Below are 24,330 nucleotides of genomic sequence, written 5' to 3'. Positions count from 1 at the left end.
GGGGTGGTGAGGGGGTGGGAGGGTGGGGGGGTGGGGGGGTGGGGGGGTGGGGGGGTGGTGAGGGGGTGGGAGGGTGGTGGGGGGGTAGGGGTGGTGGGGGGTGGTGGTGGTGCTACAGCAGAGTGAGTGACCCATTGCTCAAGCCAGTGACCTTGGACTTCAAGCCAGCGACCTTTGGGCTCAAGCCAGCGACCATGGAGTCATGTCTATGATCCCATGCTTGAGCCAGGGACACTGCTTTCAAGCTGGTGATCCCGCACTCTAGCCAGTGACATCGGGTTTCAAACCAGAAGTCCTCGGCATCCCAGTCCGACGTTCTATCCACTGCGCCACCGCCTAGTCTGGCCCATCTTTTCTTTTCTTTTTTCTTCTTTCTTTCTTTCTTTAATTTTATTGTGTTCTATGGTTCAGGAAGTTGTTATTAAAAAATGTTTTTTAAGACTTTATTTATTCTTTTTAGAGAAGAGAGAAAGAGAAGGGGAGAGGAGCAGGAAGCATTAGCTACTATATGTGCCCTGACCCGGCAATCCGGGGTTCCGCACCAGCATTCTCAGCGTTTTAGTTTGAAGCTTTATCCACTCACCACCACAGGTCAGGTCCATCACATTAAAAAAAAAAAAGAAGTTTTTATTTACAGATTCTAATGAGATAGGAAGTGGGAGGGGGGTGGGAGAGCAGGAGAAGAAGAAAAGAGAGAAGGAGAGAGAGTTATATCGATCTGTTTCTGTATGTGCCCTGACCCGTGATCCAACCCGTAACCTTGGCGCTTTGGGTGGATGCTCCAACAAACCCAGCTATCCAACGGCCAGGACCCAATCACGCTTTTAAGGGTAGAATTTAAACACTTTAAAATGGGTTATTAGGTCCTAACATAACCTGTACTCTGCTGACTTTATTTCCCATGGCCCACTCCGCTGCAATCACCCTGACATTTGTTTCTAAGCTTCTCAAGACTGTTCCGCTTCAGGCTTTTGTGCTCGTTATTCTCTCTGCCTAGAATACCGTTGTTACCTGTCACGGAGGTCTTGACTGACCACCCACAGTAAATTAGCCCGCCCCATCACTCAGTTTCTTCGGTTTCATAGCAAATGGTAGTAGTAATCAGTCTTGTCTGTCATTTGTTTACTTGTTCATTGTTTGTTTTCCCCACAACACAAACACCTAAAGAGAAGGCAGTGTATCTATCTGGTTACCACTGAATCCCTAGTGCGAAGCAGAGCCTGGCACATAGTAGATCTCTAGTATTCATTGGTTAAATGATCTTTTTAAATCCTAACAATCTTGTGAGATATGGACAAAAGGAAGGTTCTATCAGGCTCAGGATTAGGGTTCTGGTCTTGTTTGAACACAGACGTGCATTCTTTCCACCAGGAGCAGTTTCCTTCTCCCGACCTTTCAGACAGGCTCAATCCCCCTCTCCAGGGAGCACAGGCCAGTCTTCCAGTCCCTTCTCAGGGCCTGGTATAGCGGCCCTCAAAGCCTTCCCACATTTTGGGGGCTCAAATTAGCCACCCTTTTCCAAATACTATGGACCCTGCCGGGTGCCCTCAACACCCTCCCTGAGCCCCCAATAAGGGACAGAGTGGCGGGGAGAGGGTGTCACCACACCGTCTATGATAAAATGGGGCGATGCCCCTATCGGAAGTAAGAGTTCAATGCTTTCACTCTGTCCCCGTTCCTGATGAGGGACCCTCCAGGGCCATGGGGTAGAGGGGCAGGGGCCAGGCGTCAAGGGCAGTGAGAACACCCAGGTTCAGTTGGGGATGGGTAAGTTTCACACAGCAGAACCTTTCTTCACCAAGGCTCGTTTCCCCGTCGGCCGGTTTTGGAAGAGACACTGCACTTAACCGTCTCTCCCGCTCGCACCCTCCCCCTCCCGGCCCTGCCAGCAGAGGCTTGCCATCCTCCCCGCCCGGAGGTCGGAGGCTGCTGCTGCCGCGGGAGCGTTCCGCATCGCAACAGGAGCACCCCCAGGCATGAAGTTCCGAAGCCATCGACAGCTTCTGGCGCTCCAGAGCTCCGTGGGCGAGGGCCTGCGTGTTTCCTCCAGCTAGGGAGGTCCGAGAGAGGAGGCGGAGGCAGCTTCGGCCTTGGGCCTGGAGGGCCGGGTCTGGTGAGACGCGCCCATCTTTCGCCATACGGGGCGCGCGCTGCCCTCTTGGGAACCTCACCGGCGACCCGTAGCTCGGACACGCGCTTGTCGCAGCCCGCAGGAAGGAGGGGTCCGGCCAGAGGCCTGGGGCGGCGGCCGCCATGGAGATCGCCTCGGCCCAGGGCCCGCGCCAGGGGCCTTGGGGGCGGCCCTGACCGCCCTCCTCCCTGCCGGGGCTGGGTCGTGGACGTGCCCCCCTGCGGCAGTCCGCCACCTCTCCCTCTCCGCCCTCCCCGGGCCGCGCTGCTGCCTGGGCGCGGCGACGGCGACGGTGCCTTGTTGAATGGGCTCTGAGGGCCCAGGTTTATACATCTGGCGAACGCGGCCTCCGGGGGCGCAAGGCAGCAGCAGCGGTGGCGACCAAACGGGTATTGGAGTTGGCGGCGGCCATGGAGGGCCTGGCTGGCTATGTATACAAGGCGGCCAGCGAGGGCAAGGTGCTGACCCTAGCCGCCTTGCTTCTCAACCGGTCTGAAAGCGACATCCGCTATCTGCTTGGCTATGTCAGCCAGCAGGGAGGGCAGCGCTCTACGCCCCTTATCATCGCAGCCCGCAATGGCCACGCCAAGGTGGTGCGCTTGCTGTTAGAACATTACCGAGTGCAGACTCAGCAGACTGGCACCGTCCGCTTCGATGGGTAGGTACCCCCAACTCCAGCTTCCTCATCTTTGCCCGCGGACCTACCACTTCATGAGCCCTCCCCTCCCTCACTCTCTTCACTTCTCCCTTTTTGTACATCCTCCTGTCCCATTAATGCCCACTTCATCTTCCAGGGCTGTTAGTACTTCCATCCCATGTTTTGCTGCTCATCCTCATCGGCCCCTTCATCTTGTTCTCTACATAGGTAAATACACTCTCTGTCTTGATGTCTATAGTTAGTCTTGTCTAGATAGTCTATGAACAAACAGTATGAAGGAGGTGGCAACCTTTTCGGGTTTTACTTTATCAGTACTGAAGTTGTAATCGAGATCAGAAATTAACGAGGTCAGCAGTTAATATTTAAGACCCCTGATGAGTTATTTGGCCAGCCAGTTTTTACCTCTTCAAGTGAGTGGTCTGATAAAGCCTTCAGTGGCTTGCTGGGGCCTTAATATCAAAATAAATCCCTAGAACCAGCAGCAGCTCCAACCTCTCGAGGGATTGTCACGCATCCAGACATCCTCAGACATGACTCCGACTCTTCCACATTGCTGGAGGTAGATATATTGGCTGCAAAAATGGCACTGGACTGGTGTAGGAGATAATGCCATTGTTAATTACATGTTATCCTGTGATAGTGTGGGGAAGCTTGATAATTTAGTTTTTTTCCTGATGAGTTCAAAAATTCATATTGTCATAGTTAAAATTTGCCCTTTGGGTTTGATTGTACATTTTTGGGGGTATGATAATGTTGAACACAGAATTGTCAGGTTGGATGTTATTATTATTTTTTGGTGGGTTATTATAAAGTGTTTTTTATAGGTTACGACTGCATAAAGATTTTACTTCATTGATTGCATTTGTTTTTGTTGACTTGTACCAGTACATTAAAAAAAAAATTTTTTTTTAAGTAGATGTAGTCCAAGCATAAAGATATGTTACTTTTTGTTTTGGTGATAGAAAACTGCTTGGTTAAAACTGGATTAAAAAATCACTTCTTGAAGATGACCAGGGCATTGTTGAAATTTGATTGATTCTTAGGTTTAAATAATGAAGGCTTTTCCTTCTGTTTTAGGTGAGAGGAAAATATTTTAGAGTATTACATTTTAATGAAATGATAGTCCACGGGTAGTGGTTAATCTCTGCCACCACCTCTCTAGACATTAAAGAGATGGAGATTTTTTTTTTTCATGTTGACCAAAGATGGCAACCTGATTCATGTTTGCTTTCTCCTACTGGCTTCTGTATCCTTTCTGTATCTCCCTGCATTCCCAAAGCCTTTCCTGTACTCAGAGGAGGAGGGACCGAAAGACCCCGGAACTTATAGCACTCTTTCAGTTGTATGGTCACATGAATCCATTGAGATATGAATCTGCAAAAACAGCCCCTGGGAACAGTGCTGCTAGTGAGCTTGCTAAGGCCTGTTTGGATGAGGGAAGAGTAGTGGTGAGAAAACATAGTTTTCTAAAGCATTTGGAAATGCTTTACTTTTATTGCTGTTTTTCTTAAGCATCAAAGAGAAAGGTATTTTGAAATGGCAATTGAAAGAACCTGAAATGACTGGAAATTGAGCCTAAATAGTGGCTTACCTTGCCCAGTAATCTGCACTGGGCTGTGAAATTGAGGGGTTCAAGTGAGCAAACATTTATTGAACACCTTCTGTGTGCCAGGTTTTGCAGTATTAATTGGGTATGCAGAGATATATAACGTACTTTTCCCACTGTGGAGGAAGACAGTTTAGTAGGAGGGGGTTGGAAAATAGATATATCAATGAGTCATTGCAAATGGGCCATTTTGGGTTATAGAAATCTTTTGAACTTCTGAGGGGCACAGGAAGAGGAAGTGCTCGGCTTTGTTTGAGGAATCAGGGAAGGCTTCCCAGACAGCTGATGTTTGAGCTGAGTTTGGAAAGGATTTTTGTAGGAAGTGAAGAAGAGGGTCAGCAGCATAGTGCATTTGCAGTGACAAGTGTTTCAGTGCAGTTGCAGGAAGGAATTCAAGCCAGGGAAATTAAGACAGAGATTGTGGGAGACTAGAGGGAGGTGGAGGCCAGATATTGATGATCCTTGAGTAAAGTATCAAGAGACAGACTCTGGTGAGGCTGAAGCTGCAAACATTTCTATCATTCATGATACCTGTTTTGTTTATGGATTATTAACAATTATAAACGTATTAGCTGCTATGTTAAAATAGTTTAGCGTTTATTTTATTTATTAATGCTGATGATGGGCCTAGCTCTGTGCCATATTCTGGAGAAGATACAGAAAAAAAGATATAAAGTTCCTGATTAACAAAGGAGAATTGAAGTTCATGGCTGCCTTTCTGCCCACTCACCTGACTTGGTGAGATTATTTTGCATTTTATTCCAGTTATTTTGGCATTTCAAAACTAGATGAAGAGAATGTTATTGTCAATGTGATGATTTCACTCTGCACTCATCCCAGACATTGTGAAAATGTTAGGCTGAGTGAGGTGTTCACATCCCTTGGGTGCTGGCTTTTGAGGTACTTAGCCAAACCCCTATCGTTAGATTGATGCCATTGGCACTTGAGACCCATGGCAGATGGAGACAAACAGGTTCTCTGTGTATGCTAAAGGAAAGTAGGTTAGTGTTTCTTAACTTTTAGTTACTTGTGTACCATTTTCATAATTTTTTTTTGCCAAATCGTTCACCACCTCTCCTGTTAATTTGCCTAATATTAAAAAAAAAATCTCACTTCTTAGCTCTATCCTAAGCAACAGAATCTGTGTAATTATGGGTTTGATATAATGTGTTTTCTATGTGTGTGTGAGAGACATTAAAACAACATTAAAAAAGTTTTTTAAAGGCCTATGTTCTGTCTAAAGACGTCTATAATATCTTAGGAAACAAAAGTGGATTCATAATAGAGCTTCAAGGGGGAAGAGACCACCCACTAGGATTAAGCACCACTATGATACTTGCTAGAGTACTTGTTTATTTTTTTAGGAGTAACGTTTGATACTGTTTTACTTATGGCTTGATATGTGAAGGCTAAAATTGACACAGATGAGTGGACAAGAAGACAAGTTTCAAGAGTGGAAATGAAAGAAGAACCTTAGTTGGAGAATGTGAAGATGTTAAGAATGTTATAGAAATGGAACAGAACAAAATTTAGGAATCATGTGACCCTGGAAGATTGTGCTGGCATGAGTTCTCAGAGCCTGACTGCTCTGTGCCAGAAATTTGTGGGCACTCCTATGCTAGAAGAGGTTTGCTGACATGGATGGGAAGAACAGGACCTCTGGGAATTCTGAGGCTTTTTGTTGAGTGCTCTTAGTTTTAGGTTCAGTGCTACTACTAATACTTTTAATAAATGTCCATGTAGAGCAGGGGTAGTCAACCTTTTTATACCCTACCGCCCATTTTTGTATCTCTGTTAGTAGTAAAATTTTCTAACCGCCCACCGGTTCCACAGTAATGGTGATTTATAAAGTAGGGAAGTAACTTTACTTTATAAAATTTATAAAGCAGAGTTACAGCAAGTTAAAGCATATAATAATAACTACTTACCAAGTACTTTATGTCGGATTTTCGCTAAGTTTGGCAGAATAAATCTTTATAAAACAACTTACTAAAGTTAAATCTATCTTTTTATTTATACAAATATTGATTGACTTAACGACCTATGCAACTTACGACCATTCGACTTTATGACCACAGTCACTAGCCACAACTGCTCCGTGTCTGGCAGCACAAGCGTTGCCCAGCTGGGCGTATGACAGTGCAGACCAGCTTCCGGCAGCACTACCATCTCCACGTGCACCATTTCAACTGTTATCCCAGACTCTGTACAGCAATTTGTGTTTTGTGTCTTGGATATTTTTCATCAAACCCCTCCCAAATTGTCTACCAAGAGGAAATTGTCTTTGCAAATATTAAACCAGTTGTACTGGTAATGCATTGTTTTACTTAAACCTGACGAATGTAAAAATAAGAAACAAAATGGTGTAGAGATGATACAAACGGCATAAAATGAACAAAGAAAATTATATATAACAATAATGAAAAAAAATGATAAAATATGACAAAGATTTTTATAACATCATTTCACAGTACTGTACATATAGCCTACTCAACTTAACGACCAAATCGTGTTACGACCGGTCTGCCGGAAACAGTTGTGGTCATAAATCGAGCACTAGCTGTACTTTGGTTGCTCCGCTACTGCCCACCATGAAAGCTGGAATGCCCACTAGTGGGCGGTAGGGACCAGGTTGACTACCACTGAGGGGAAAGGAATGAGAGGCTCATCATCATTTGACTTCCTTTAGAAAGTCATTGCCAGCATGTTTCTAGGAACTACATTTAATCTAATAATTTTTAAAACTTTGCTTAAAGTGCTGATTATTTACATTTAATTAATTTTTATTTCCATTTCAAACCCTTGAACCAGACATGTTTATTTCAAATTGAATCAGAAAATAGTTGACTTTAGAACAGAAATGTTTTATTATGAAATGTTTCCATCATCTGATGCATACATTTTGAATATAAGATTATAGTTTCTAGATTTTTAAGATGAAATTATAGTAGAGAGTTTGTGTTGCAGTTTTGGACTGAGTCTGGAAAGATCATGGTTTTATATAGTGCTTCTCCTAATAGGCACTAAGTAAATATTACATTTTATTATATTTTTATTTTCTGTTATAAATATGTTTGGTATTTTGTTTGAGGCAGTTTATGCTTATAATTTTAGGTGAATTTTATGAACAAAGGAATGTCATGGATATTAGGATTTTATTTCTCTTTATTTAATATTTTTGTTTAGGTGTAGAAATTAAAATTTTACTACAGCCAATGTTTCTGAAGGACTAGCCATTTTATAATAAATTGCAGTGCATTTTTTTGTCATAAACTAGTTAAAGAATTTTAATTGCCTCAGAAAATAGGTAATGACCTTTGAGGTGCCTGTCACAAAAGAATATTAAAAAATGGAAATTATTAGGCTATATTAAAAAAAGTATTAAACTTTTAAAAACCAAGTGAAGTATATTTGTAACTTAATTTTTACTCTATACCATTCTTGGAATTTTATTTATTTATTTATTTATTTATTTATTTATTTATTTATTTATAGAGGGAGGCAGGGAGAGAGAGAAGGACAGACAGACAGACAGGAATATGGAGCTATTCCTGTATGTGTGCTGACTGGGAATCAAACCAGCAACCTCTAGGCTTCTTGACGACACTCCAAGCGAGCAACCGGCCTGGGCTTAAATTTTTAATTTATGGATTGATTTTTAGAGAGACAGAGAGAGGAAGGGAGAGAGAGGGCAGGGGGAAGGGAAGCATTGACTTGCTGTTCCACTTAGTTGTGCATTCATTGGTTGCTTCCCTTGTGTGCCCTGATTATCAAACCTGAAAAGTTGTCGCCTAAGACTGACGTTCTAACTGAGGTAACCAGCTGAGCTTACCAGCTGAGTTAACTGGCCAGGGCCCATTCTTGGGAATTTGAGGCCAGAAATATATTTTAACCATTTTTTCTATTTTTTAATCTTTAAAATAGGATCATATTTATCTGTAATTTCTAAAGTTACAGGTAACTGTGTGAATGCCTATTAAGTTTTACTGTTTATTTTTATGTTTCTGGCATATAATAATTTTATACTTTTAAAGAGTGCAAGAAAATACTGGAATTATGTAAGCATAAACTATATTAACTGTATTGTTTTGGGTAGATTATATTAGTAGTCAGTTTGAAAAATGCTTTTTAAATTAAAACATCATAGATATGATTTCTTTTATTTGATGCATTTTATAGTTTCTAAAGTACTTTATTTTTAATATCAAAACTTTTTAGTTACATATCTGTAAAATGGGCATATAAATAGTGTCTACCTCATAGGGTAATTGGGAAGGGGTTATTATGAGAATTAAATGAGATTTTAAACTAATACAGTACTTGGCATATTGAAAGTACTAATTAGCTATTTGTGTTTGTTTAAACTGTTTTTCTTTAAATTGGTTTGTGCCTCATTTTTGTTTAGAATTACATCTATTTTTAGTTAAGGTGTAATATCTAGTGAGGTGCATAAATCTTAAGTGTACAATATGATAAAATTTTAGTGTTTACTTTCATGTAACTATCTTCTAGATCAATATGTAGAACATTTGATCATTTTAAAAGTGTCCCTTGTGCCATTTCTCAGTCAGTTCCTTTCCTTTTCCCTCCTGGAACTGATTATTCTGCCTATACTTGAATTTCTTATAAATGGAATCATAACAGTATACTCTTTTACTATATAGCTTTTTTTTTCTTTGCTTAACTCTCTGAGATTTATCCATGCAGTTGCATGTATCAATAGTTTATTTAATGCTTTGTAGCATTCCATTATATGATTATATGGCAGTTTATTTATCCTGTTGATGGATATTTTGGTTATTTTAATAATATTTGACTATTATAAATAAAGCTGCTACGAACATTTCTGGATAGCTTTCTGATGGACATTTGTATATTTTTCTGTTCAGAATATACCAAGAAGTAGAGTTGCTGGGTCATAGGGTGGGTGTATGTTTAACTTAAAAAAATTTTTTTTAATTGATTTTAGAGAGGAGAGAGAATGGGACAGAGAAAAACACATTAATTTGCTCCAGTTACTTATGCATTCATTGGTTGATTCTTTCTTTTTTTTTTTTAAGTAATAGGAGGGGAGACAGAGACCAAACTCCCACATGTGTGCCTACCAGGGTTCACCTGGCAAGCCCTATGCTCTGCCCATCTGGGTTGTTGCTTGTAACCGAGCTATTTTTAGCACCTAAGGTGCAGGTGCCACAGAGGCATGTTCAGCACCAGGGGCCCGCCAACTTGCTCAAACCAATGGAGCCATAGCTGCGGGAGACAGAGAGAGAGAGAGAGAGAGAGAGAGAGAGAATGAGATGGGGAGGGGGAGGGGGTGGAGAAAGCCAAATGGTTGCTTCTTCTGTGTGCCCTGACCAGGAGTTGAACCTGGGACATCCCCACATGGGGCCTATGCTCTACCACTGAACCAGCTGGCCAGGGCCAGTTGATTTTTGTATGTGCCCTGACAGGCTTGAACCTGCAACCTTGGTGTATCTGGATAATGCTCTAACCAACTGAGCTACTTGGCCAGGGCTTAACTTCAATAGTTATTGCCAGTTTTCTCAAAGTGGTTGAACTAAATTATATTCCTACCAGCAACTTTCACAAGCAGTGAGAGTTTGTGTTGTTCCACCTGCTGGGCAACACTTAATATTGTCATGTTGGTTCTTATTAATTTTAGCTACTTGGGTGGGTTTATATTGGTATCTCCTAGTTTTTTTTTAAATTTTTTAATTTTTCTGAAGCTGGAAACGGGGAGAGACAGTCAGACAGACTCCCGCATGCGCCCGACCAGGATCCACCTAGCACGCCCACCAGGGGCGACGCTCTGCCCACCAGGGGGCGATGCTCTGCCCCTCCAGGGCATTGCTCTGCCGCGACCAGAGCCACTCTAGCGCCTGGGGCAGAGGCCAAGGAGCCATCCCCAGCGCCCGGGCCATCTTTGCTCCAATGGAGCCTTGGCTGCGAGAGGGGAGGAGAGAGACAGAGAGGAAGGAGGGGGGCGGGGTGGAGAAGCAAATGGGTGCTTCTCCTATGTGTGCTGGCCGGGAATCGAACCCCGGTCCCCCGCACGCCAGGCCAACGCTCTAATGCTGAGCCAACCGGCCAGGGCCGGTATCTCCTAGTTTTAATTTGCATTCCCCTGGTAAGTAATTATCTTGAACATCTTTTCATATGTTTATTGTTATTTGAGTATCTTCTTTTGTGAAGTATACTTGTTCAATCTTTTCACCATTTTATAATTGGGAGTTTGCCTTTTTTTGTCAAAGACATCTAATACAAATGTCTTCTCACAGTGAGTGAATTGCCTGTTTTCCTTCTTTACAGTGTCCTTTTTTTTTTTTTTGTGGCAGAGAGAGGGACAGATAGGGACAGAGAGACAGGAAGGGAGAGAGATGAGAAACATCAATTCTTCGTTGTGGCTCCTTAGTTGTTCATTAATTGATTTCTCATATGTGCCTTGGCCTGGGGGCTACAGCAGACCGAGGGACCCCTTGCTCAGGCCAGCAACTTTGGGCTCAAACTGGTGAGCCTTTCTCAAACCAGATGAGTCTGAGCTCAAGCTGGCGACTTTGGGGTCTCGAACCTGGGTCCTCCACATCCCAGTCCGACACTCTATCCACTGCGCCACCGCCTGGTCAGGCTACAGTGTTTTTTTTTTTTTGTTTTTTTTACAGAGGCAGAGATAGACAGGGACAGACAGACAGGAACGGAGAGAGATGAGAAGCATCAATCATCAGTTTCTCGTTGTGCGTTGCGACTTCTTAGTTGTTCATTGATTGCTTTCTCACATGTGCCTTGACCGTGGGCCTTCGGCAGACCGAGGAACCCCCTGCTGGAGCCAGCGACCTTGGGTCTAAGCTGGTGAGCTCTTTGCTCAAGCCAGATGAGCCCGTGCTCAAACTGGTGACCTCGGGGTCTCGAACCTGGGTCCTTCCGCATCCCAGTCCGACACTCTGTCCACTGCGCCACCACCTGGTCAGGCGCTACAGTGTTTTTTGATGAGAAGTTTTTAATTTTAATGTAGTCGAATGAATCAAACTTTTTCTTTTATGGTTATTGCAATTTTTCATTTTGTTTAAAAATTGTCAAACTCTCAAGGTCATGAAGATAGCATTTTTTGGGGGGACTTTTATTGTTTTTGCTTTTCATATTATAGGTCTGTGGTGCTACTTTGATTTTTGTGTATAATGTGAGATAGAGTCAAGGTTAATTATTTCCTCATACAGGCATCTAGTAGCTTCAGCACCATTTGTTAACAAAACCAGCCTGACCAGGTGGTGGTGCAGTGGATAGAGCATCTGACTGGGACACAGAGGACCCAGGTTTGAAACCCCGAGGTTGCCAGCTTGAACTTGGGCTCATCTGGTATGAGTAAGGCTCACCAGTTTGAGCCCAAGGTCGCTGGCTTGAGCAAGGGGTTACTCACTCTGCTGTAGCCTCCCCGGTCAAGGCACATATGAGAAAGCAATCAGTGAACAACTAAGGTGCTACAGTGGAGAATTGGTGCTTCTCATCTCTCTCCTTTCCAGTCTGTCCCTATTTGTCCTTCTCTCTGACTCTTCTGTCTCTGTCACAATAAACAAAAAAAAAAAACAAAAAACCAAAAAAAAGAAAAAAAATATGGATGTAATGTCTTATTTTCTTATTCATTCTTTAGTTTAAAAAATTAACTGTTAAATGGCATTAAAATTTTTAAAAAGAGACTTCAGAAAACTTTATTTTGAGGTTTATCTCAAAATTTACCTCAAGATTTAAAATGCACAAATGTTATGTGTGTAGTTATGTGAGTTTTTTTCCCCCCTAAATGTTCACCCATGTAGCTCCTACCTAGATCATGATATAGGACATTTCCAGTCAATCTTCTATCCTCCCCTATAGGTAATCCATAGGTAACTGTTACTGTGAAGGTTTTGCTTATAAACATTTTGTGTTATTATTTGAAACTGAAGAAGTTTCAAATATAGTCATTTTAAAATGATTATAAAGTGGGGTTTTTTATTTTCAGCAGAAATTGTAGGTGGTATTATTTTTGGGTGTTGGTAGTTGGGGTTAAACTATCATATTTATATTAAACCAGGGGGGTATAATTTGACCTGTGTTATAAGGTTGTATGGTGAGAAACTCATCAGTCAGATGTTTGGTAATTAATCGCTCTAGTGAATATTGCTTTTGATGTACCTTTTTGTTTAATACTTTCAAATATGTATATTTATTTTAGTGGTTCTAGCAGAATAGATTTAAGTATCCAGCAAAAATCTATTTTTAGAATTGATGGTCAGCAATAGGGTGTAAAGTTGGGAAACTGGAGTTGGGCGAAAATTGAAATGAAAAGGTGGGAAAGATTGGCTTCCTATCAAGCTAATTTATATAAGCAGTGAACCTAGCACAGTTTAGATTCAGTAATTAAGTAAGGGGTTACTGTGAAGTTATATAGTCCAAACACAGACTGAAGGTCAGGGAAGATGCCTGCTTGGTTTTTGGAAACTGCTAGTTGTTTCCTGCTGTTAATGTTTTTCTCCAATGGCTTAGTTGAGGAATACACATAGACACACACACTTATACATATTTATTTAACAAAGTCTTCTTTGTGCTTCTTGCTATTCAGTACCCCCCCTAAAGATAACCAATATCCTGACTTCTCACACTAGAGATAGATATGTAAATGTAATAATAATAAAACCATATGTACTATGTTTGGGTGACTTCTTTTGCTCAGCATTATGTTTATATGATCCATCCATATTGTTGTAGGAGCAGTAATTACTTCATTCTCTTTGCTGTAGTAGAGTAAGTATAATACAGGGTGGTGCAAAAGTAGGTTTACAGTTGTTCGTATGGAAAATAATACAATTAATAAATAATAATAATACAAGAATAAACTCATATTTCATGTTCTCACAACTATAAGCCTACTTTTCCCCCATCCTTGTATTTGGTTAGCTTAGATAATCGTAGGGGAAAGTTGTCTGCTTACTTTTCTTCTCCCTATAGCAGTTTCTAACAATGTTACTGTAGGGACTGGGTGGCTTCTTTACTGACTTAATGAGAGAAACTGGTACCTGTGGGATACTGGGAAGGATGTGCTCTTAAGAGCCAGTGAGCCCTGGCTGGATGGCTCCGCTGGTTAGAGCATGGTCCTGAAGCACAGAGGTTGCCGGTTTGATCCACTGTCAGGGCACATACAAGAACAGATTGATGTTCCTGTCTCTCCCTCTCCTTCCTCTCTCTCTAAAATCAATAAAATAAACATTAAAAAAAAAAAAAAAAAGAGCCAGTGCATCAGCTTGGTGCCAAAGAAGATACCAATTTACCATGTATAAGACGCACCCTTTTCTGAAAAAAATTGGGGGTCTAAAAACTGGGCGCATCTTATACAGTGGTTGTAGATTTTTTTACTTGCATTTTCTGCTTTTTCGCACTTGTTTTTGCACTCATTGTTGTAGATTTTTTCTACTTGTGGGGACAATTTGACACCAGCAGAAAGAGTGAAGAAACCAACTATAGGAGAAGTTTATACCTGGGTGAAAAGACCAGAGGGATAATATCAAGATTGAGATCGTTGTCAAGTCATTTAAGAAGTGTGACATTTCAAATGCCATAGATGGAACTGAGGACGAGGCAATATATGAAGACAGTGATTCGTCATCAGACACAGATGAGGACAATCTAATGGGTGGGAGTTTTGACAGTGATGAGGACTTGTATGAATTTTATGATAAAAAAAACTTGAGTTCAATAACTTTATGTGATACATTTTTTTTTTCAAATTTTGGGCCTCGAAATTAAGGTGCGTCTTATACATGGAGGAATATGGTACATCTATAAATTTTCTCTATCTGAAATTTATTTACTTTGGTTAGTAGAAAGTTGGTTATTATTTTTTTCTTTTTTTATGTGAGAGGAGGGGAGATAGACAGACTCCCACATGCGCGTGACCGGGGCCGGATCTGGGGCCTGTAGCCCCTATCTGGGGCCGATGCTTGAATCACAGCTGAGCTATCCTCAATGCTTGTGGCCAACGTTTGAACCATTCAAGCCACTGGCTGCAAGAGGGAAGAGAGAGAGAGGGGAGAGGGGAGAGGGAAGGGAAGCAGATGGTTTATTTTCATGTGTGCCCTGATGGGGGATCAAAACCAGGGTATCCACATGCTGGGCTGATGCTTTATCCACTGAGCCAACTGGCCAGGGCCAAAAGGTGATTTTAAAAAAAGTTTATATACTTTAGTAATAATAGTAATAGCTAACATTTACTGGCCTCATACTAGGCATAGGTAATATGCAAAGTGCTTTACTTAAAATACCTGGCTTTATTTTCATCAAAAACATGTTTTTTCAGTATTCTGTAGATTGATTTTGGTCAGAACAAATGAATACCTTTTTAAAATTTCTGTTAGTATGTGGCCTCCATTCTCTAATTGTTTGTTCTCTTCATGAATAATAGGTATGTCATTGATGGTGCCACTGCTCTTTGGTGTGCAGCAGGAGCAGGACATTTTGAAGTTGTTAAACTTTTAGTCAGTCATGGAGCCAACGTGAACCATACTACAGTAACTAACTCGACACCTCTGCGGGCAGCGTGCTTTGATGGCAGACTGGACATTGTGAAATACTTGGTTGAAAATAATGCCAACATCAGCATTGCCAACAAGTATGACAACACCTGCCTAATGATTGCAGCGTATAAGGGACACACTGATGTGGTCAGATACCTTTTAGAACAACGTGCTGATCCCAATGCTAAAGCACATTGTGGAGCCACAGCACTGCACTTTGCAGCCGAAGCTGGGCACATAGATATTGTGAAAGAGCTGATAAAATGGCGTGCTGCAATAGTAGTGAATGGCCATGGGATGACACCATTAAAAGTAGCTGCCGAAAGCTGTAAAGCTGATGTTGTCGAACTGTTGCTGTCTCATGCTGATTGTGACCGAAGAAGTCGTATTGAAGCTTTGGAACTGTTGGGTGCCTCCTTTGCAAATGACCGTGAGAACTATGACATCATGAAGACATACCACTATTTATATTTGGCCATGTTGGAAAGGTTTCAAGATGGTGATAATATTCTTGAGAAAGAAGTTCTCCCACCAATTCATGCTTATGGGAATAGAACTGAATGTAGAAATCCTCAGGAACTGGAATCCATTCGGCAAGACAGAGATGCTCTTCACATGGAAGGCCTTATAGTTCGGGAACGGATTTTAGGTGCTGACAATATTGATGTTTCACATCCCATCATTTACAGGGGAGCTGTTTATGCAGATAACATGGAATTCGAACAGTGTATCAAGTTGTGGCTTCACGCCTTGCATCTCCGACAGAAAGGTAACAGGAATACCCACAAGGATCTTCTTCGATTTGCTCAAGTTTTTTCACAGATGATACATTTGAATGAAACCGTGAAAGCGCCAGATATAGAATGTGTTTTGAGATGCAGTGTTTTGGAAATAGAACAGAGTATGAACAGAGTAAGAAATATTTCAGATGCTGATGTCCACAGTGCTATGGACAATTACGAATGTAATCTCTATACCTTTCTGTATTTAGTGTGTATCTCCACCAAAACACAGTGCAGTGAAGAAGATCAGTGCAAAATTAACAAGCAGATCTACAACCTGATTCACCTTGATCCCAGAACTCGGGAAGGTTTCACTTTGCTGCATCTAGCTGTCAATTCGAACACCCCAGTTGATGATTTCCACACCAATGATGTCTGCAGCTTTCCAAACGCGCTTGTCACCAAGCTCCTGCTGGACTGTGGTGCCGAAGTGAATGCTGTGGACAATGAAGGGAACAGTGCTCTTCATATTATTGTTCAGTACAACAGGCCTATCAGTGATTTTCTGACCCTGCACTCTATCATCATCAGCCTAGTGGAAGCTGGCGCTCACACTGACATGACAAATAAACAGAACAAAACTCCGCTAGACAGAAGTACAACTGGGGTATCTGAAATCCTACTTAAAACTCAAATGAAGATGAGTCTCAAGTGCCTGGCTGCCCGAGCAGTTCGGGCTAATGACATTAACTACCAAGACCAGATCCCCAGAACTCTTGAGGAATTTGTTGGATTTCACTAAGTGACTGGATATGTAAATTTGTTTAATGTGGTGCTAAAAAGTAAAGAACTTTAATCACAGACAATAGAATTATGTGTTCATAAATTCTACTTTTTTTTCCACTGCCCTTTCTCCCTACCCATCCTTCTAGAAGTCTGTATCTGGTCTTCTTGCCTCATGTGGTAAATGATTTCAAATACACTTGAAACAAAGCCACATTGTTTAGGTGTAACTAATCTAAGGTATTTGAATATTGGTGACTTAACTTTTTCCTGTTTTTAAAAGAATGAATTATAAAATATCTTGTTTCTGTGACAAAGAATATTTATGATTTGAAGTTGATAATGTTTGAAAAAACTGCCTACAAGATCATGTCTGTTAAACCTTTGTCAGCATGTTATCCTTCAGCAGTTTTGAGGATTTCATGAAAAAAAAAAAAAACAACTAACAGTGAACATTAAATGTAGTGGGATGCCCAGGTGTTCTGCACATGCCAAACTGCTGTGGGCAGTTTCACTCTTCCGTTCATTATGTGGAGCAGTGATACAACACATTATAACATCAGGAGGATTTAAAAAATATTACTGCAGATGAATAAAAAATGTGTTAATTTAATAATGGTTATAAATTTATAAAGTTAAATCCATTGAAATTGTTGCAGTATGCTGGGTGTTATATACCAACTAGTAATCTTAAAGTAACTTTTAAGAGAATATTGATGGACTATTTGCCTTTAGGCTTCGAATTATGAGATTCTTTGAAGTCTCTGTTTTAATTATTTTATCTAAATTGTAGCAGTCTGCATTTGACTCGACTCACAAACATTTAAAATTATGAATGCTTAGTTTTCTTAGGAAACAAGTTGTCACATATAGTTACATATTCTATTTTTTGTTTATATCTCTCTTTCCTCCTGTGTGGTATCCTTTAAAATTTGGAAACTACTGTTCCAGAGGGCATTATTTGTGCCTCCTTAATAAGGTGTGTATGACCGATGAAAGGAACCAGGATATTTAAATATTTTGTCAATTACTTAGTCTGTGATAAGTAGAAAAAAATCACTAGTGTGGTATAGGAAATTAAATACTTTTGATGATGAAAATAATTTGCAATGCCACTTTGAAAGATACTTGTCTGAGAGCTGTAAATTTTTCAACCACAAAATATCACTAATTCTGACAGGCTGTACAGAGGTCTTTATTATTATTTTGTTTTGTTTTAATGGCAACATTTAAGTGTAAAACTAAGAGTATTTCTGTGATTATCTTTTAAGCATCACAGAAATTCAAGTAAAGCATACACACTTATTTTTATTGATGTTAAAAATGATAAAGTAAAATTAGCTATATCTGTATTTTTCTCTCTAGTGCCAAATGAATGCCTTAGCTACTCATAGTGCATGGTACTGTAAGTGAAGACCTACACCTTTTTTTTTTCTTTCATGAAAAGCATTATGATGATGTAGCAACATCAGATAATAACCTTAAAACATGTAAGGTTTCAGTTAACATTTTGTGTATGGATATTGCTTTGTGAAGTATAAGAGAAAGGTTGCAGTTGAATCAGTATAAAACATAATGACCAAGCCAAAATCAGCACCTAGGGCCTTAAATAAAATAGAGATACCCCACAAAATGAAATACGTTGAAGGGGTAGGAAGGCATGGAAGGGGGAGGTTTAAAAACTTTTCCCCCAAGAATGCAAGATACTTTTGTAGCTACTGTAGTTATACTTCGTGTGTCTTCTTGCTTCAGTTAGGAATGTTTTGATGGTAATTCTGTCATGGTAATATATTTCTGTTTTTCTAACCTGAGATATTTTACAAGGAAGGTTTTTAGGGTGGTTTAAAGGGAGGTGTTTGAACCCTAATTTGAAAATTACTGGCCTTGATGCTCCTGGTATGAGTCAAGGAAATTCTGTACTTTGTTCTTGGCGACTCTAATGGACTGAAAGAGAAAATGCACATCCTCAAGGTGAGTGAATCATGCCTTTCCACTGCACAGATCAGACCCTGCATTTTTCAGACTTCAAGGCCTGCTTATTTGACAGTCTGAGAAATGGCTATGATACTTGGTATCATCAGTTGGTTTCATCATTAATGTTTATGATTTTTAAAGACCAAAACTTAAAATATCAGATAGTGTTGCATGTTTTAAAAACCATTTCATCCCTTTGGCTACCCAGGACCAGCACTGTTTTAGATGTTGCTTCTTTGTAAAATGACGATAATGATTATATGTACATATTTAGACATTAAAAATTAATGACAGTGTTTTTGAGAAGGGAGGACTGAATGCTGGAGAAAGTAAAACTGCTGATTGAAATGCTGACAGAGTTGGAGCAAGAATTTGAAGACAGTGGAATAAACTATGAACTCTGCTAATGGTAACTGAGATTTTTTTTTAACCATAGTATAGGAGTACATTGTGCACTATATTGCTAAGGATCTGATTCTGTCTTGTAAAATAAATCCAGATACGTATTGTGAAACATGTATAAAAACATTCTTGAAATAAGTGATCTACATGCCTGTTTTTTATTTGTTTTTGGTAGAATTATTTTAAAATGTATTTAGCCAAACCCTTCCCAACCTTAAGATTTTTTGTCCTTGATTTTTTTTTTAAGGAAACTAAATAGGTAAGAAAGGTGATAGTTTTGTATCTCAGCTCTCAGAACTGGGGGCTGTCTCCATTTCATAGCCACTTTCGTTATTTTGTTTCTTATTGCTAGGATTAAGCTCTGGATTGTAAATTTTCCTTGATAACATTACCAATTCAGTCAAAACTTCTTAGTCTTGCTCAGTAATCATCCTATAAATTTGTTTGACCTAGAGGCCCAGGTAGATGAATGCCTGGTCAAACCATTTGAAACTTTACTTGGTTTTGTGCTTTTAATAGAGTTGGTAAAATTGAGTTCTTGAGTCTAGGTAATTAATTAACTCAAGGAACGGCAGCAAATCCATGCCCTCAGTTGATAAAGAAGGGGGATGTTTTTGACATCAGAATTCTGACATAACATGGTTTTTTTCAGTCTACCCTGATTGCTCTAGTAGCCGGAGTCCAGCTACAGCAAGGTTCTTTGCTGTGGGAGCTTCAGACAAACCAACAAACTAAAAAGCAAGCTTTGGTCTTGCTTATCTCCGGGAAGGGTTTTATTTCATGATACTAATTGTTGAATAATAAATGGTAATTATGAGAAACTTAGGTATGATAGCACTGTGTGAAGTAAAATAGGATTTGGGGCAGTGGATCCCTAAATAACTGTTTTTAAAAATTAAAACCCCAAGGGAACAACACCCTGTCGCCTTCTCCACTGCAGCACAGGCAGCTTCTTTATGAATAAGACCATTTTGGATTATTCAAGCAGAGCATTTATTTTTTTTTTTTGGAATTGGGCAGGGTGAGGAGTGGGTTGCTTTAACTTGGATTACTGTTTGCTGGTTTTAGAAGCAGCCAATGATTAAACTAGTGAGGAGATGGATAAGAGTATAAAGACTTGTTTTTATGGTAGACTTTCTGTAAAAATTGTAAATGTTTATTTCCAGGCTATAACATTAAAATGGGTTAATGAAATCCAAATTGCCTTTTGCTCTCTGACAGGTTTACTAGTTCATAAAATTTTAAGCTGTGTGTTCTTCTGTGAAAATGCACAGCTCTGCTCTGGATACCCTCTCTGGAATGTAGAAAGCTCCTAGTTATGTATGGTACATTGCAGGGCTTTCTCATACATTTCTGGCAGATTTGCCCACATACTCAGATGGGCTGGGTTGTATAGCATCCCCATCCCCAAATATGGGATCTGAAATAAATACTACAGTGATAGTGGTGATAGATATATTAATTTTAAAACTGTAAAGTAAATGTGGTCTCTAGTCCTAGGTTTGTGGTGTGTTCATTTGTGTTAATGTGTAGGGAAGGGACATGGACTTGATGGTTATGGGGAGTATACCTTGATGTGTGCAGGGGTGAGTATTGCTAAATTATTAACAGCTTTTCATTTAGGGGTGAGTCACATGATGAACGGCCTAAACAGAAAAAATGGAGAGAAGATGCAAGCTTTGCCAAGTGATGAAGTGACCAAGGTTTTGTATGTTTTTTTATCAGGTGTCGTAAAATTTGTGCATGGCTTTTTTTGTTGTTGCTTAGTAACTGGTAGAGGAGAAAACATGAGGGAAGAAAACCTCAGCTTTGCTAATCAATCTTTTCAGAGGTACATAGTTGGGAAGTAAAATCTGACTGGCCTAATGTGTTGAAAGATCCCATCCTTTATAATATTTATCCCATCCTGCAATCCTCCATGTAGCGGAACTAAATGGTGTATTCTAGTAATTCACTGTGATTTATAACAAACCAGTGATGTTATTCTATTGTGCACTTTTGTCAAACCATTTATGTGACTTTAATAAACTTAGTGAACTTGCTTACTGCACCAGAGGTCTATTAGTGATTTATATATTGCATGACATTTTCTGTTTGAGTTTGACAAGTAGAATCACTTTTAATTTCATGGCAATTGACAGTTCTAATAACTTAGCTAATTTGAAACTAACAAAATTGCTGTGTAAAAGAAAAAAATGGTGTTTGTGTTCAGTAAATTGTTTGGAAAAAAAATACCTCGAAGTTTGTGTCTTTATTGATCAGTTGAGATCTTTTGTTGAACTCATTTGAAAAAAGTTGTTAAAGTTACACACATGCATGGGGGAAAAATTCAGTAAAGAAAAATTCAAATAGTAAAAATAAAAGAAAATTCCCTTCCTATCTCTCTCTGCCTTCTATTTGGACTCTTTGGAGGGTAGTGACCATAACTGGTTTTTTGAGTAGCTTCCTAGAATTTTTCTGTGCATATATGTACTTAGTTTTCTTTTTCTTTTTTAAGATTTTATTTATTCATTTTAGGAGAGAGAGAGAGAGAAGGGGGGAGGAGTAGGAAGCATCAACTCCCATATGTGCCTTGACCAGGCAAGCCCAGGGATTTGAACTGGCAACCTCAGCATTCCCAGGTCAATGCTTTATCCACCGTGCCACCACTAGTCAGGTCTTAGTTTTCTTTTTATTTAAAAAATACAATGGATTTTACCTTTCCTTCACTGTTCTGCATCTTTTTCAGTTAATATATCAAGATGTTTATTTTGGTATGTATAGATTTAAAAAACAAACTTCATAACAATTCTGTGGATGGACCTAAAATTTATTTAACCACACTTTATTGTTGAAATTTTAGGTTTTCAGCTTATTTATATTCTAAATAATGCTTGAGTGAGCATCCTAATATACTATATTTATTCATAGAACAAATTCATTACTAGCTTTAGAACTTCTGGATTAGTATTTAAAATCTTGTAGAAGTTATAAAATTGCCTTTAATCTCCTTACACCCTTATAGATGTCAGATATTACCTAATTTCATTTTTTTTTACCTGTGTCCCTTTATGAATCAGGTGGACACTTTGATATATTTACTGGCTTTTATATTTTTCTTTTGGGTTGCGGTCTTGTTAGAAATTTTTTGGAAGCATAGGAAATTTTCTGTCATATATCAGTTGGTAGTTTTTTTTTTTTTTTTTTTTTTTTTTTACTTTAAATATAGAAATATGTGTAGCAGAAGTTTACATTTTTATGTAGCCAAATTTATCTTTTTTAAAAAAATGGATTCTGAGTTTTATGTCTTGCTTGTTACAAAGTTTTCTGCATTCCAAGGTCATAAATCTTTTTGTGTGTGTGTGACAGAGATAGAGAGAGAAGGAAGAGATGAGAAGCATCAATTCTTCATTGCAGCTCCTTTAGTCTCCTTAGTTGTTCATTGATTTGCTTTCTGATACGTGCCTTGACCCAGGGGAGGGGGGCTCCAGCAGAGTGAGTGACCCCTTGCTCAAGCCAGTGACCCTGGGCTCAAGCCTGCGACCATGGGGTTTAGAACCTGGATCCTCCGTGTCCCAGTCTGATGCTCTACCACGCCACGGCCTGGTCAGGCCCAAGAGCATAAATCTTTACCAATGTTTTCTTCTAGTCCTGTAATGGCTTCCCTCTCCCACTTCTCGCCTTCCTCTTTCTTTCCTTCCTCTGCCTTCTCTCCCTCATCCTTTCTCTCCTTCATCTTCTCAGGTGGTGCACAAAGCTTGTTGGCAAACTTAGACAAAATTGCATTTTTTAATTTGCTTTACTTTGTAAATTTGCTGTGCTTAGTCCAGCCCAAGAGCAGGACTAGGGTTTGTTTGCTCTTGCCTCAACAAGTGGGAAAAAATTTGGAAATGAACACTTACTAAGCACCTGCTATGTATCTGCCACTATACCAGGGATGTACATACATGTATATGAAAGATGGTCCCTGCCCTTGTTAAGCTTGTTGTTCAGCTTAATACCCCTGTTTTCTCTTTTTCCTCAAATTTTAATTCCCCAGGTAAAATTTTATGTTACTTTTTGACTCTGGCTTGGGCTATCTTCTGAAACATTTCAGAAAACATTTGAGTTGCTTCCTGGTTTGTTGTTTTTTAAATGTAGTTCGGGGAGATAAGAACAAAGAACATGAAATACTGATAAAAGAAGGTGAGTCCATTAAAGAATGGTATCTCATCCTTTTAAAAACAAGTCCTTTTCTCCTCAGACCCGACTGTGAGCCTCCTGAATTTGCTCGGTACATTGTAGCCTCTGTCGCATTGCAAAGTCTCAGAGTCCGGGTGCCAGGCTTCTGACAGACACTTCATGCTGAACCAGCAAAGCACCTCTGTTCTGTTTCGGTTTCTGTTTTGGAACATGCTGGCCTACTTTAGTGTAATGTCAAAGCTAATGGAACAGACAGTGACACAAAAGCACTACAGATTTGAATGTGGTTGATTAAGCTTGACTGCCCTTTGAGAAGGTCCTAGTTGATGTTAATACTAATATAAGGGTAATTTGGGGGATTGTTTTTAATAGTAAGTAGTAGTGCAGAATAAAGGGTTGACGTGACATTAGCTAAAGATAAAAACAATGACCAATGTATTGAGTGAAAACAGGATCATTCTCCACTAAGGGCAGTGTTAAGCCATCCAAGGCACATTTAGTGGAGACACCTGGCTATTTCTTTGTTTGGAGCATGAGTAAGCCAACTGTTTCATTATAGGCTGCTTGGCATCTTGGGGCTTAAAGCCTGTGGAATTGACTCAAGGCTACTGTCTTATTCTGGGAGAGCAATGACATGAAAAGCTGTTGCGTACCTCCCAGGAGCTCTTCCGCATTTGAGGAGACAGGGTTATTTCCCCTCTTGTATTTAACACTTTGCCCCTTCCACCTGATACCTGTCTTGTAAAGAAATACTACTTTCCTCCACAAAAGCAAGACCCAGAAACTACAGTTTGCACTGGAAGGAGGTCCATTGGGAGTTTTTGTTAAGGGTTTTGCCTGAGCTGCCACCAAGATAGGCCTAGGGCAGCTGAGAAAGGCTGCATTGTTTAAGAAACTGACATTGATGATTAGAGAAGAACAGAATTTTATGGCTCTAGATTGCCGGTGCTCTGAGTTTTAATGTTTGAAATTACTTCAGAAATTGGATTTGGGCCTGATCAGGTGGCGGTGCAGTGGATACAGCTTCAGCCTGGGACACAGAAGACCCAGGTTCTAAACCTTGAGGTCGCCAGCTTGAGTGCAGGCTTATCCGGCTTGAGCATGGGTTCACCAGCTTGAGCACGGGGTCACTGCCTTGAGCCCAAGGTCTCTGGCTTAAGTAAGGGGTCACTTGCTCTGCTGTAGCCCCCAACACCGTCAAGGCACACATGCGAAAGCAATCAATGAACAACTAAGGAGACTAAGGAGCCACACGAAGAATTGATGCTTATCTCTCTTCCTTCCTGTCTATCCTTTTCTGTCTGATGTTCTGTCTCTGTCTCTGTCAAAAAAAATTGGATTTGGAAGATCTGAGT

General features: G+C 40.2%; 1 protein-coding gene across 1 annotated transcript; it reads left to right on the top strand.

Annotated features, from left to right (window-relative positions):
• Positions 1 to 1,864: 1,864 nt before the first annotated feature.
• FEM1B (fem-1 homolog B) lies at positions 1,865 to 20,864 on the top strand. The gene is made up of 2 exons (XM_066344472.1): positions 1,865 to 2,789; positions 14,822 to 20,864. The coding sequence occupies exons 1-2, from the start codon at positions 2,542 to 2,544 to the stop codon at positions 16,455 to 16,457; spliced, it is 1,884 nt and encodes a 627-aa protein (XP_066200569.1). The 5' UTR covers positions 1,865 to 2,541; the 3' UTR covers positions 16,458 to 20,864.
• The last annotated feature ends 3,466 nt before the right edge of the window (positions 20,865 to 24,330 follow it).

This window comes from Saccopteryx leptura, chromosome 6, assembly GCF_036850995.1.
Source record: "Saccopteryx leptura isolate mSacLep1 chromosome 6, mSacLep1_pri_phased_curated, whole genome shotgun sequence".
Taxonomy (NCBI): Eukaryota; Metazoa; Chordata; class Mammalia; order Chiroptera; family Emballonuridae; genus Saccopteryx; species Saccopteryx leptura.
Note: the sequence above shows the minus strand (reverse complement) of the source record. Positions and strands in the feature narration are given on the sequence as shown.